At 33.7% G+C, this 15,613-nt stretch overlaps 1 protein-coding gene across 7 annotated transcripts; it reads left to right on the forward strand.

The window, feature by feature from the left end:
* Positions 1–3,770: 3,770 nt before the first annotated feature.
* On the forward strand, positions 3,771–14,573 carry LOC106637163 (alaserpin). 7 transcript variants are annotated; one of them, XM_014349844.2, is made up of 9 exons: positions 3,771–3,842; positions 5,896–6,008; positions 6,473–6,658; positions 6,719–6,929; positions 7,012–7,235; positions 7,329–7,514; positions 7,612–7,747; positions 13,213–13,370; positions 13,675–13,990. In XM_014349844.2, the coding sequence occupies exons 1-8, from the start codon at positions 3,833–3,835 to the stop codon at positions 13,356–13,358; spliced, it is 1,212 nt and encodes a 403-aa protein (XP_014205330.1). In that variant the 5' UTR covers positions 3,771–3,832; the 3' UTR covers positions 13,359–13,370; positions 13,675–13,990. The 7 variants fall into 7 exon arrangements, with proteins under 7 accessions (XP_014205330.1, XP_014205332.1, XP_014205334.2 ...); XM_014349852.3 differs by lacking the exon at positions 3,771–3,842 and adding an exon at positions 3,996–4,133; XM_014349846.2 differs by lacking the exons at positions 13,213–13,370; positions 13,675–13,990 and adding an exon at positions 14,288–14,573.
* Positions 14,574–15,613: the final 1,040 nt, after the last annotated feature.

The raw sequence follows: 15,613 nt of genomic DNA on the forward strand, positions 1-15,613 counted from the left end.
CGAAGAACAATAAAAAAAGTGGAGCAAGTGTATGGATTTTCTTTCAATGATTCGTGGTTTATAAAGTATACACGTGTTTGTAATTTTGTACCCAGAAACCTGAATTTTAGATTTATTTCTTTTAAGGGCATAAAATTAAAAAGATAAGAGGCGTGGATCGATAAAAATATAAATAAATGAAAATGGTTTGTCATGGAGGTACCGTCAACTGTCTTGTATTGATCTTTATTTTAAATTTGGTACTGTCCTCGATTCCAATATCTTGATTGGGATGATTTTTTAAATATCGCAACGCGTGTACGCATACTATTTAACAAATTTCACATTGCCAACGTATTAAATAACTGGCCATTGGATTCTTTTTTTCATAGCCGTGAGATCTAATGTCACGCCCATCTGTCGAGTCACGCGATATCATTTCTGTTATCTTGAATAAACTTTGGTATGTGTATTTTTTATTAAGATTAAGAGTAAAATGATCAATAAATATATTTTATGTTAGTGCAGTATATTTTAGTTTACAATCATTTATAATACCATAGGTTTAAAGAGGTTATTCTTAAAAAACAATTTTTACGGATTATGCAATACTTTTGCAACAATAGTATTATCATAAATAAATATTCGTTAATTCATATGCGATTACCTCGTGTGATGGTACGAAACACTAATTTTTAAAAACAATTTTTCATTTCAAATGCCCCTCTATCTATACTATTTCATTACATCATTATAACATAAGTAACAGCAGGTACATCAATTAGTGACTGTCGCGACAAAAAACAACACTTACCCCCGATTTAGTTTTGGTTTTGAATAATACCTACTTTAAATTTCAAGTTTTATCATTATTTCACTATCCTATTTTCGTAATGGACAAGGAACAGTCAAATTTTTTTCAAAAAATCTACAATTGCGGTAAATTGTCCATATAAATATTTATAAATGTAAAACGCGTAACCTTATTTTTAAATGATAACCTAAATTTTTTTAGCAAACTTAGCTGTTACATTAAACAAAATGAACCACGTAGGGAATCATGATCAAAAACCTTTCGATCCTAAATCGGCTGGTAAAAATAAAAATAATTTAAATGAAGAAACCGAAAAAACATTCGCTGGTGACTTAAAAACTGCAAAAAGTGACACAAAAGACATTGACCCGAAAATTGTAAAAGAATTATTGATCGACCATTTGAAGAGCTTTGAGGAGGATAAGGAAAATTTCACTGGGGAATACCAAAGGCATCAGAACAATGAATCATTTGACAAAGTGTTCGCACCACAAAAGTTTGGCACGGGAGGACAAGTAATAATTGCAAACTTTTCAGATAAAATAAATATGTACCTATACGTATATCCAATATTTATATTCTCTAAAGCTACGTCTTTAAAAGATTTTTGACGATTTATTTTTGAAAAATTCTTTTTTTTCCTCCAATAAAGCATTCGTGAAAAAGAACTTTTTGGCAACATCACGTGTTATGCTCGAAAAAGAGTCATTAAAATAAACAGGAAATTATAAAATAAAAAAACAGTAATATACCGAAAGAACGTATTTTAAGTCAACATAATTTGTTTAAAAAATTAAATTAATGCACGCGTCATATTGTGCACTGCAGAAAATCCCGAAGCTTCAAAAATACGAATTCAGGAGTAGCGAATTTCAAATGAGCTTTCCCACGAGGAGTCCATGGTGTGTGCCCAATTGCGACTGCGACATGTGCCACAGAGTCAACTACCACGATCGATGTTGCGACTACCTGATATACAACCACCTGGAAGCCGCGGAGGATCCCCCGAACCTCGAACACGCCTAACAATGTTGCCGCAACACGCGTCGCCAGGTGTTTCCTTGGTTTTTGTATTTTTCTAAACGACATGAATAGTATCGGATACGAGAGCGCGTTGAACGAATACAAAATCAGCAGCGCGTGTGTTCGATCATCCAACGTAAATCTCGGTGTTGGTGTATCGAATTGACAAATTTTTTTTTTTTTTTTTTTCTCGCCTGAAGACGTCACAGTTTTACGACCTACAAATATTACGCTGTCGGGTTATTTTTGCACATGACGTGTTTATACTTCCACGTGTATAATATTCGTATACGATAATGGCTATTTTGCCTTTGAGTATGCATAATACGGTTCATTAATAATTTTGGATTATCTTTTTTGTTTACCGTCTGATGTGTCGATAAAACGTTCGTCCGAAAAATAATACAACTACAAATCATAAAAGCTGTGACTGTAGTTTTCAACTTTAAAATTATCGCGCATGTAAATAGTAGCAGTACAGAAACAAACACAAAAATTGGTTATTTTTTTTTATGCCTTTGGTGTGAGCTAATATTTTGAATTGTTTCATGATTTACTGGAAAAAATCTTAACTGAAATATTAAAATTAGTAGTAACTTTTATTAATTTAAGTGAAACAAAATCTTTTTTATTGAAAAAATTAACATAGATCAAACATTTCAATTACTCGCTTTTTTTCACTGTGACCGAGAATTTTGTACTTTGATTAGTGAAGCAAAAAGTGATTGACGGCTTTTTTTAATTTGGGTATACATGATCGCGTATTGAGTGAAAAACAATGTACATCATGTAACGTGACATACGTGAAAAAACTCACGATTTCGCGCCACTAATCAATTGATTTTGTTGGAATTTTATTTTCAAAAATCACAATTAAAAAAAAAAAAAAAAAAAAATGGTAATATTTATTAACGCAGCTGCTGATTATTTTCCGTTCCAGATCTTAAACTTTGCTCTCATATTTAATCTCTTCAAATCTTAAGTAATGTTATGGATCGGATAAAATCTCCATGTTTGGCTTACTAACACTTAAATATTACATTTTAATTTTGAGTTAATCCACAAGTCAATTTGTTCAGATGTTAAAGTAAAAAATAAGACGTCTTTCGGCGCTATATTGACAATCGACTGCCAGCGTCGTTCGAGACGTACATACACGAAAACAAGAATAATGCTACAACAATATAAAAAAAAAAAAAAGTAGTACTTTTAAAACAAAAAAAATAAAAAAAATTCTTTCTTCCATTGCTATCCCATGCTCTTTTGTGACGAATGCCTACTGTACACAGCACGTGTTATGATATAGAAATGCAAACATTGATCATGACACGTGCATATGAAATCATTAATTTTAAAAATCTCTCGAAGGTAAAATTTGGGTGATGTTACATAAAATTTATTAAGGGAATTACTGACAAAAAAAAATTTTTTTTAATTCCTCAAAAATAATTAATCCTTACACTTGATTACCCTAACAATCGCACAAGTTATATTAATTTCCAGATTGATCAACGTACGCAAAAATATGTTAAATCTCGATTCCCAAAGAGGAAATATCTACATTCTTTTTTCCATCTTCGTCTCATGAAGGAAGCATACATTTCGTGAAATTCCCTGAGGAAAAAAAAAAAAAAAAAAAAAAAAAAAAAAAAAAATCAGATCAAAAAAAGGAGGGAACTCATTGGGTACACACGCAAGCGACACGCAATACTAACTCTTAAAAATTCCTCGTACGTGTAATGCGTAACGAGGCATCAATAAGACACACGCACACTTGCATCACTGGACCCGCGTAAAGCATCAATATTATTACTCATACCGAGTACTTCCAGCCTTGAAGATACACGTATACTCAAATAAATGTATGCACTTACACGGTTGCGTGTGACGTACGTAGATCGGTACAAAGAGTATATAGCGGCAGAGTTGGCTGTGGACAGCAGTTAGTCGCTGACTCGCTTTCGACGAGTCTGAATAGGAAAGTGGAGAGACATTAACCGATACGTACACATCAAAATGCGTTTCCGTAAGTTTTTTTGTTTTTATATTACGTTATAGCGCTGCACAATCACTCGCCGGCCGGTCTGCTCATGAGCGGTGACTTTGATTAGATTTTTCTTTTTTTTTTTTTTTGTTTCTTCTTCATCGTTCTACTACCGATCTACTGACTTTATTTCATTTTTAAATCACGACGTGAATTTTTTGTTTTTTCCATGTCAAAGTAAACATGTTGTCATTACTTCGTGTTATTAGTAAAGTCATGTGAAATCCATAGTTGGGTCAATTTTGTGCCAAAATTCTTACACGTTTTGTCTTGGTAAAATTGATAAACACTTAATCATCGAGTACCGATTTTCGTGTTTACTGCGTTTAAATAACCGTGTATTAACGATTTCGATACTTTTTTTATGTAACAGTTTAAGAAATATCACCTTTTTTTTTCTTGACAAGATATGGAGTGCCATATAATTCTTTTTTTTTCGGATTATGATAAAACTTGAAAAATATTGTTTTATCTACACGCACATATTCCAGTATCATGGCAAAAGAATTTATGTTACTTAATAAAAAAAAAATAAGTCAAAAAACAATATAATGAGTACAAGTGAAAATAAAGGCATTGATAAAACAAAAGTCCCTAATAAGTACTGATCGAATAGCAAAATAGAAGCTGTAACGATGAACTAGCTTAAAAAAAAAAAATCGCTGTGCTAATTAAATTGCGTAAACAAGTGCATTAATTATGGTAACAAGTTCGAGAGATAAATGAAGAAGAAGCTCGTCCACTTGGACCGGTCGAGATTTCTTTATTTTCCCTTAATCGCGAGAGCGCCAAGTTTCAACGACTCGACGCATTTATTCGCAGATAACCTACTGGATAGCTAAAGAAAAGAAAATCCAAATCGTAATCCGATGCATTTTGAGCTTGAGTATCTTGGCTTTTCCTCGTTCACTTGATTAAGTAATAAATTTTTCCTCCACCGAGTCGCAGTGACATTATTTCACTGACATAAAATTTAATACTTTAAATTACGTTACTTTTGTACACCAGTGACTATTACCACTTGATATTAAACTGATACTTGCGGGAATTAAACCATAGTATTTTTCATTTTGCCTTGAAAATAGATGATATATTAAATTTTTCACTATTTGTATGGAGGTTTCAAACATTTCCCATTTGAAAAGACAGACATGTATTAGGAAGACATGACATGAGGCTGGGATAAAAATCGCAAACGATTTTCACGCTCGTGTACAACGTGTAACCAGAATAATGGACACTGTACGTATACGCATTTACACCGGTGGGTACACGCAAACATGTAGCTTTAAAAGTGACTCATTGAAATTCACGTGGTGAGATATTTATATCGTGTGGTAACCGAGCACACAACATTTGTATAAAAATCACCTTGGCTTAGCCTTCGGGAAAAACCTCATAGTAAGTAATATTTGTGACGCAAAAATTCCAGAATTTAGTTTGTTATTGATTTATATGCCCATTGAGATTAATTATTACCAATGATGCAATGTTATGTCACTTAACTTGTGATCCATTGGATAAAAACACGTGCAAAAAACCTTTGATTGTTTTTTCCTCAACAGTGATGGTCTAGTTAACCTGCGTTGTAGGAATTTTTATAATTTTGTTTTGTTTGCAAGCAAAATTAAAATGCCAACGGTGCAGTATTTGGTTTTAACATCCTTTGCAGCATGAATTTTTTTTTTTTTTTTTCCTTGACGCTCTTTTTCACTTTGTTTCCGACAAAACAGTTATAAAATTTTCTCATCCGTAAATTTTATTTCTCGTATCCGTTGTCCCACAATACAGAAAAATTTCGTTTATTCACAACTTCAAAAACCATTAGAAAACAAAGGGAAACCGAAAAAAAAAACAATATAAGAAAAAACCATGGGTCTAGGTTCACGATCTCATTGAAATGCCGCGCACCTGTATACGATCAAATGTACATGACCATGTAGAAATGTACGTGACCATCAAAGCGTAGCACCATTGTAAAAAAAAAAAAAAAAAAAAAAAAAAAACCTACAAGATCTTTTTGTTCTATCCTTAGATACGATTTCACTAGCACTGGTCTTGTGCGCCGTCTGCACCATGGCCCAGGACAAATCGGCGCTCAAGGCGGTCTCCGAGAGCAGCGAACGCTTCGCCACGAAATTTTTCAAGGTGCGTTTACATACCTATATACACGTAATGGATTCATCTGCCTCAATGGGAATGTTTTTTTTAAATGGATTTTCATATGTTAAGTTTTTTTAATATTGAAGGATATTTTTAACTGTAAAAACTTGAAATCAATCGCAGATATCGCATTTTGCGCACGAGAAATGATTTGCACGCGGTTTTCATCATATTCGAGCAACGTAGTATCGCCTGGGCCTGTGCCGAACAAATAAATAAAGCAGCTAATTTTCTCATCACGACACGATTAAAATAACCAGGGCAGAGCGAAAGTTTTTCCTTTTTCCATTTAACGATTGACAATAAAAAGAATCGCTCGAAAAAACGAGTACACTTCCAACGGCAGATGAATCAAGCGAAATCGTGACTACCATGTGCACGTATATAATATATGTATTATCGAGTTTCACCATCGCACGTATAAACTCCTCATTAATATCTGACGGCAGACGGTGAGCAAAGAGAACGACGGCAAGAACGTGATAAGCTCGCCCGTGAGCGCGTACTCCGTCCTGTCGATGGCGGCAATGGGCGCCGGGGGCAGGACCGCCCGGCAGATGCGCACCTCGCTCAGCCTGCCCGCCGACGACAGCGTCAGTCTCCGAGGAATGCAAACCCTCATGGACGAGATCAACGTAAGCTGTATATGTTTGCTCGTTTTGGTTACCGATTAATTTTCCCCCGCCCCCCGACAGAACGTCAAAAACGTCACTCTCGAGATGGCCAACAAGATGTACGTGGCCAAAAGCTTAAAGGTAAAGCCCAGCTTCAACGCGCTCGCCACCGACTCGTTCCGCTCCGAGGCTGCCGATCTTGACATCAGCAACCCGTCCGCTGCGGTCAAAGAAGTCAACAACTGGGTGGACCAAAAGACGCACCACAAAATCGAAAAGATCCTCGAAGATGGTAAAACATTCTCTCGTTTGATTTCTCGACCATTTTCCTATGTTTAATTTTCATACCGTATTTTTTTCCCTCCTATTGATAGGAGACATCGACGGTGACACGCGCATGGTTATCTTGAACGCGGTGTACTTCAAGGGCAAGTGGGCGAAGCCTTTCGAGAACAAACAGACCGAAGACAAGCCCTTCTACTACATGGAGAACAAGACCAGGAAGGAGAAGCTGGTGCCCACGATGTACGTCAAGGGTGACTTCTTCTACGGGGAGATGCACGACTTGAAAGCCAAGTTCATCGAGCTGCCCTACCAGGCGAGTATCACATGTACTATATCGGTATAGCGTTCGATGATGCTTATTGAACCGCATTGGTTAATGGAACAAATTTTTAATCGCCAACGGCAGAACAAGGACATAAGGATGGTGATCATCGTTCCCGACGAAGTCGACGGGCTGAGCAAAGTCGAGCAGAACCTCGAGGCCTTCAACTACAACAGACTCACCACCATCGGCTTTAAACGCGAGGTCGAGTTGTACATGCCGAAATTCAAGGTCGAGAGCACCCTCGACCTCAAAGCCGTTCTCGAGAAGGTGCGTTGGCTTACTTTTTACGCGCGATTCTATCGCTCCAACGGTGATTTCTTCGGTCGCCCATCACGTGGGTACATGTCGCATTGTCTTCTTGTAGATGGGTATGACGGACATGTTCACCGACTACGCCAACTTCAGTGGTATCTCCGACCAGCCGATCAAAGTAGGAAAGGTCCTTCAAAAGGCATTCATCGAGGTGAACGAGGAGGGCAGCGAGGCCGCTGCTGTCACGGGTGAGCTATCCAGACATACACTATATATACTTATTATACGGTTTATTTGTTGCCACCTTCCTTTGTGCTCTCCCGATCGTCCGGACATACTTTCTACGATGTCGAGACGGTGGTAACCAAGAGACGAGTTGTTCTTCGCTTCGTGTTCTTGATTTTGCTTGCTTGTCGGTCATTGTTGTTATGGTGTTTGATTTTTTATTTAACGCAACGGTGGCTGTGGTTTTTTCGGATCATTACATTTCAACCTATTGCTAATCGAATTTTTCCCCCGTTTTTTTCACACACTACTTGTTTCCTCGACTTTGCCTTGGTTGCTTTGGCTTTTCTTTATCTATCTCGTTGTGGGTTACATTTTTTTTTTCTTTTTTTTTCTTTTTTTTTTTTACAATTTAAAACGATACTTTGTGTTTTTGTACCGTTGATAGCATATTTGTGAGCCTGTATATTGTTGATGAGATCTTAGTACTTATCATCAACCTCACTTATGAAAATCATCGACTTGGATTTTTGATGCATTATTTAAAAAATTTTTTTTTTTTCTTGTTAAATAATAACATAACATTACAAACTTGACGGGAAAATTCCACGATTGAAAACTATCCAACTGAAAAAAACCAATGTTTCCTTCATTGCTGGGTCACACATTTTTTCGTACTTTACCGTGCATTTTTCTGATTGATAAAATGCACATCAACAAAAATTAAAAGTGCAAAATCAGCCTATCACGTGCGTCGTGATTTTCTCTATGCTTCCAATTAGTTGTAGCTTAGCTCGTGTGTCACAATTCGCACAACTATAAACAAATGCTTTAGTAATTAACAAGACAATTGCCATAAATTTTATTATATTTGACTAATGCGTCGAAGAAAGAGCGCTGCAATGATTAATTAAAATTAAAATAGTTTATTGGGCAAAATAAATAAAAAAAAAAAAAAATTTTTGTCCTCAATGTAGCGCTCCGCTTTGTAGCTTATAGCGCGATCTACAAACCTGAACCAATTTACGTACTCAAAGTGGATAGACCATTCGTCTTCACGATAATTGACACCAGGAGCAGAATTACACTTTTCAAAGGACATGTAGAGCAGCTTTGAAGTCGTGCCATATCTTTTGTCTGAAATAATGTTTTTTTTTTTTTTTTTTTTTTTCATCAATGTATTGTAAATACTGCAATCGCCATTTTGAAATAAATTTTTGTATAATTTTATTTTTTACACGTGTTTAATTAATTAATTAATTCAATATTATATTTTTGGGAAAAATTGATTTTTTAAACCTTAAAATAATTATTGATGATTTTTTTGTAAGAGAAAGAGAAATTTCTTTTACTACATTTTCATTACATTAAAGCGTTTAAATTTTTCTAATGTGTGAGGAGCTAATACAGTTTTGTGTTTTTTTCTAGTAAGATATTAAGTAGGTATTATACGGTTGTTTTTTAATAGTGTTTAATATCTTTGATAGCTCATAAATCATAAATTGTGTTTATTTTAATAGTTAAATATGTTAACTAATAAGTAAAAATGTGTAAACAATACTAAAAACATACTTCTTAATATGAATTAACAAAACTAATACATAAATTAATTCCATAGTTAGTTTTAAAAAAACAACTAATACCCTACATTAAATCTTAAGACAGCATATTATGTGAAAATGTGATGGGAGCAATATTAATGAATAAAATATTTTTTTTTAGATATGTCAGTGGTCCTTCTCTCTTATATTCCGGAAGAAATCTTGAAAATAGATAGACCGTTTTTCTACAAAATCATTGATAACAAGACCCAAACAGATATCTTTTCTGGTTCCATTAAAAAGTTGTAACGCTAAAATATAGTTGAACCATTGGGTTCCCATAGTATTTAAATAATAACAGGTATTAAGCTTATAAAATTATGTCTGATAAAGCACATAGACTCTGTTTGGTATTTTTTTTATTTTTATTTTAATTTCAGCATTAAAAATTGTCAATGGGCTATTTTTCGAATGAACAGCGATTACACTAAAAACAAATAAACCGTTTGCATCTCAAATAATTTTTCCCTTGTTAACCAAATAGTTATTCACAATACCGTCACTTTTTTATTATATTAATATATTTAGATTGATAATAACGATGTATCATCAAAATACGTAGTACAAATGTATGAATTTTCTTTTGTGCTGCCACGGAACGTTAGTTCTCCTAATATTTTAAGAAAACAATTGTACGGCCAAAAACAGTAAAGTCCATGAAATGACAAGGCATATTGTACTTCCTATAGACCACGTATTTTTAATAAAAAGTATAAAAAATCATTTCAATAGTTTAAGAGCAGTGAACCTTATATTTATGAGTGCTAAGTTTTATTCATCAGTATTTGTTTTGTAACGTTACATTAGTCGTATTTTTTTTTTTTAAACATCGTATTCGCTGTTGTTGTTGCTCATTATTATGTGAACTAATCAATCACCATCATCATCATCCTGACATGTGAATTACGCAACATTATTCCTTTTTCACTCCTTCTTCTAATCGTCAAGCAATAAATGTATACGACAATTAAAATTAATTTAATTTTATGTTTGCAATCGAAAGTGTACCGAAAATTTTATTTTACAGCCTTAGTAGGATCAGCTATAACTTCAGTGCAAGTGCGCCCCCTACCATTAACACTCCAATTAGACAGACCATTTATGTTCAAAATCGTTGACAAAAACAATATTTCCCTCTTCTCTGGAGTTCTTAACAAACCATAAACCAAAAAAATTGGTGCTTAATTAATAACATCCTTTACTCAACACTTGAACTCGTGTACCAACATGGACTTATTGAATAAACATACAATTTGCTGACTACATTTATTGCATTTGACTTTACTTTTAATAGTTTTATCTATATAATATATGGATTTTATACATACTAAAGATATGAATCACTTTACTAAACACGTCCAGACAATACACGTGTTGAATATTTCAATTTACTCAGAGACTGAGATGTACAAAGAAATGCACATTTTTTGCAGCTTTAATAATGATATAATCTTCAATGCAACTGCTGCTCCAGCCAATAACATTACGACTAGATAGATCATTTGCCTACCGTTTCTCTCTCTTCACTGGATCGCTTAACTCACCTTAAACCAATAAGTTTGGCAATAAAATTATTACGCCTTTTATTTAAGGGTTGGGTATCCATTTGAGTCTATTATGTATAATAAACGTACATTGTACTGACTACATTTATTGCATTTAACTTTGCTTTTACAATAATTTTATCTACATTATATCTTTCAAAGTATATGACATTCTATTAATAGGTCACACTCTCAGTAATAAATTAAAATTATATTGTCATCCCTAACAAAAAATAAAATTATTTAGATTTCGAATAAAAATTTTTTTTAATTTGTCTTAAAATTTTTTAATTATTTACATTTTTGGTAAATTAACATTAAATTTTCAGAATGTAAAAAATTACATCTTAATGGTTTTTTTCGTAAGGGATGGCGATATAATGGTTATGAATGAGTATTCTTTGATTTGTGTAACCTCAGTGAAAATATGATATTCGTCTTCTAAATTCTAGATGAAAAAATTTAATAGTATTCATTTTCTAAGATGATGAAAACTAATTAGGTTAATTTTTCTTTTTATTATAAATACATTGTATGTTATTATGTGAATGAAATCATGAGTATTATCGTTATCATAACATTTGTTATTTGTATAATTTAATTTACTAGTCACATCAAGATAGTAGATGTACTTAACACTTTATTTAATGAGATGATGCACAAAAAAATTTTATTTTATTTACAGCTATTGTGATAGCACCAGCTTCAGCGCTACTGTTCCCTTCTCCTCCAACAATACTACAATTAGATAGACCATTCTTTTTCAAAATTGTTAATAGAAAAAATGTTTCTCTCTTCTCTGGATCTCTCAATAAACCTTAAGCCAACTAGTTGGGCACGAAATATATTGCATCCTTCGATCAACATTTAAACTTTTATAACAACTATGTATGTAACTTAAAATTTCTCAAAAAATTTCAATAAACATACCATGTTAATAGGGCACGTTCAGTTTAAACTTTACTTTGACAATTTTTTAGATTACATACACTGCAGAGGTTTTTTTTGTATTATTATTTCTTGACTTAGTGATTTATTTTTTGAAAACTTATTGAAAAGTTTAATATTAACAACGTAAACATGTTAAATAAAGATAATTGAAATAAATTCATTTACAACTTTTTCAAGAAAACAAAAAAGATAAAATTGTAATCATCAAGTGATGTACAAAATAATATACTGAAAAAAACTAAAAATAACAATTACTATCATATAACTATGAACTAGCAGTAATCTGTTTTCTCAGGAGTTTTCATTTTTACACTACATTTTGCTGTGCCAACAAAAACAATTAGATTATTCAACAATGAAAATTACTTTGCATACAGCAGAAACCCCTAGATGACAAAATATCGGCAACTTACTTTTTTGAAACACGGATTATTGTTTTTAATTTATCTTATTTACGTCGAAAGATTGGCCAGCGCCTTTTTGTTCTATTAACTATTCTTTTTAAAAAATAGTCTCATAAGCGTTTGTTTTAGTTAATATAAACTTGTGACACACACACACACACACACACACACACATATATATATATATATATATATATATATATATTCCATTTGCACCAATGATGCCAAGTAAGTCACGTTTCTCAATGGTATTTAACAAAATTTGTAATGTTTTTATTATTTATTAAAATAATATTTACAACGCTGTGATAATCACATACGATATACGTAATAGTTATAAATTTAAGAGAAGTACTCAATCATTAATCATAAACATTAAAAAAATATCTTGTTCTATTTAAAAAATAATTAGTATGTAGTTGAATTCTGAATTTTTGGGCTCGCACACCACCGAAAAAACATCTTGAATTTGCTTCGTATGTATTTTTTTCTTTAAAGCTAATTTCTCGAGTTTTCGAATGGTTTGAAGCTGCTTTGTTGTGTTAAATGGCAGATACTAAATTTGATCGACTTACATGGAATGTGTTCGCAGGACTGTTTGTTCTCGACATGGTTGTTTTCAGCGTAGAACTTCAAGTGGATCGACCTTTTTACTTCTCTATTATTGATACCTCGAAAAATATAATACTATTTGAAGGAAAAATAAACCAGTTTTGATTTTGATGAATGAGTGTCAATGAACAGTACAACTTTGTTATCTAATAAAACCGCAGACTATTTGTAACACTTTTTTTTCGATCTCCTTAAATTTACCTTGATAGCAAAATATTTATACTTAACAAAAAAAGTCTCAACTGTAAGGTAATTTGTACTGCCATTGTTTTTTATTCGCAAAACTAAATATTTTATCGAGGAAAGAAATGAATAAGCCATTTAAACTCCAAACTGTGCAGAAGATGAAAACTTTTTACCTTTTTTCCATGTGTAGGAATGATGTTTCAGTTATTATCAATGCCTATGCCCCAGATGACTGATAAATTACTCATCGATCGTCCATTCTACTACGAAATCATTAAACAGGTGAACAGGAAGGAAGTAATCACTTTGTTTTCAGGAGTAGTCAGAACCCTTTAAGCTATAATTCAGGTAAAGTCCCAAAATGGTCATACTTATCTATTTTGAGTTTCCATTTTTTCAACACTTGATTCTAATTTTATTATTTGCATTCATAAAATCTTGAATTTTAAGTTTTTTTTTTTATCATTTATAGTATTTTTTTGACGCGTGTAAAAAAAAAAAAAAAGTACAAATGACTTTATTATCTTGAAACAAATGATTTAAAATCCAAAATTAACTTTTTTTTCAAGTGGTTGAATTAGCATATATTTTTTTAATTCTCCATGTAGGTGCCTCTGAGTTATAACTGAAGAAAAATATTTTTTTCTTACAGACATATGAAAATTGACAGATTCGGGGACAATTTTATCAAAGCGACGCGCGACGTTTAGTTTTTTATCACGACAGCAACGACGTACTCATCGATCGCATCGCAAAACCCGTAATAATTAAGATTGAGCCGTTTACTTTTGCATGAGAACCATACAAAACCAATCAAACGGCTACGTGCCAATTACACTGTATTAAATACTTCACAAGTTGTGTTTATGATTTAATTAGCGTTACGTATGAGTGATGATGAAGAAAAACTGCATGCACGTATTGTAACACACGATATTATTTGGTTAAATAAAAGTACTTCTGAACAATCAACTCGTATGAATTATTATTTTTATCAACCTCCTGGTAGCCTCTCTACTCTTATTCGGATGATCAACTTTCCCATCTTGGGTGGCGTTGGAGATGAGCTTTAACGAGGTTGTTGAATTTTCAATCATCTTGCACATTTCTTTGTCAATCAATGTTTGTACATAAATGTTTATGCCACACAAAAAAAAATCGTTGAATTTCCGTTGTATCCAGAAACTGTAATAAATTTAAAAATGTCATTGGTTAAAATTAAGCTTGTTTTCTTTATTTTATTTTTTATTATTTTTTTTTTTCAGGAGTGTCAATAGTGTTGAAGCTAGCCGTCGAATCCGAGGTCTTACCGCCTAAGCTGGTGGTCGATAGGCCCTTCTACTATTTCATCACCACGCCGAGGAGTGTCCTGTTCCAAGGACACATCGTCGAGCCAAAAATTTGAAGCTTTTAATGAATTGTTTTGAAAAAATACGATTGATCGACTGATGCCAGAACCCACAAAAAAAACAATATATCTATATGTTGTAAGCATCTGGAAGAGACAGCAAAGTATTATTATTCAGACGAGCGCGTGAGCAATGAAAGAAAAAAAAAAAAAAATTAAATTAATAAACGCTGTGCTTAACAAAACAATAAATTTATTTTCCTCCAAAATCTGATAAATGGCATTTGAAACCGGTGTACATTCCCATTGGAAAATCAAACGGCGAATCAATACGAAATTAAAAAAAAAAAAAAAAAAAAATCCTGTGCATCAAGATGGGTCATTGTTAAACGTATTGGCTTCGAAAATCACAAACGGTGGAGTTAGAGGTGCAGCGACGTGGATCACGCTCTCTCGAGTTGGGGCGGGTCCTCGGCAAAGGTACGCCGGTCGTAACAGCGGCCGGAATATCCGCTCTTTTGGCACAAGTCACAGCCGCAAGTGGGGGCTCGGTAGTCCTGGAGGCTTCCCTGTGGCGGACACGTCGAGTTCTCCTCGATGGCCTCGCTTTTCAATCGGCAGCAAGGCGGTGCCAAAGGGTTCTGATGAAATTGGAAAATTGCGGGTTCAATCGAGGCTTCCGATGCGATTCAATGTTGGACTGGCCATGTCAGAGGCAGTAGAGTTACTTGTTCCTTGATGAAGCACGTTTTGCACGCTGCTTTCGGTTTTTTTGCTTCGGGACAGAGCTTTTTTGTGTTTTCCTTGCACACCTCGCGTTTCGGCTCGCACTTTTCCTCTTTTTTCACAGATTCCGAGCACTTTCCTTCCTTCTCTTTGTAACATTTCGATTTTTCACTGATTTTGTCCCACAGATTGGAAACGAAGGATTTCTGGTTGCACGAAGATTTGCACTGACGACGCCCCGATTGGCTGCTCGACGTTTTTGCCGAATCTAGCAAAAAAAATCGGTTAATTCGCTTTCACGTTTCAATGTCATTGGTATGTACTATTGAAATGACGTTGGTTACCGCAAGCGCAAAGTCGGCTGAAGAAGGATTTCGTATCATCCATTGTGGTTTTTTACGAAAAGTACTGGAAAATTTGAATTCCTCATCCCAAAATTAACCCTCGAGACATGATGAGGTTACTGTACAAAAAATTTTAACGTTGACAATCGTCGTGTTTTGTTGACGAGCATTAC

The sequence above is a fragment of the Copidosoma floridanum genome, unplaced genomic scaffold, assembly GCF_036245765.1.
Source record: "Copidosoma floridanum isolate Cflo_tuat_1 unplaced genomic scaffold, Cflo_Japanese_pri ptg000029l, whole genome shotgun sequence".
NCBI classification, from domain to species: Eukaryota; Metazoa; Arthropoda; class Insecta; order Hymenoptera; family Encyrtidae; genus Copidosoma; species Copidosoma floridanum.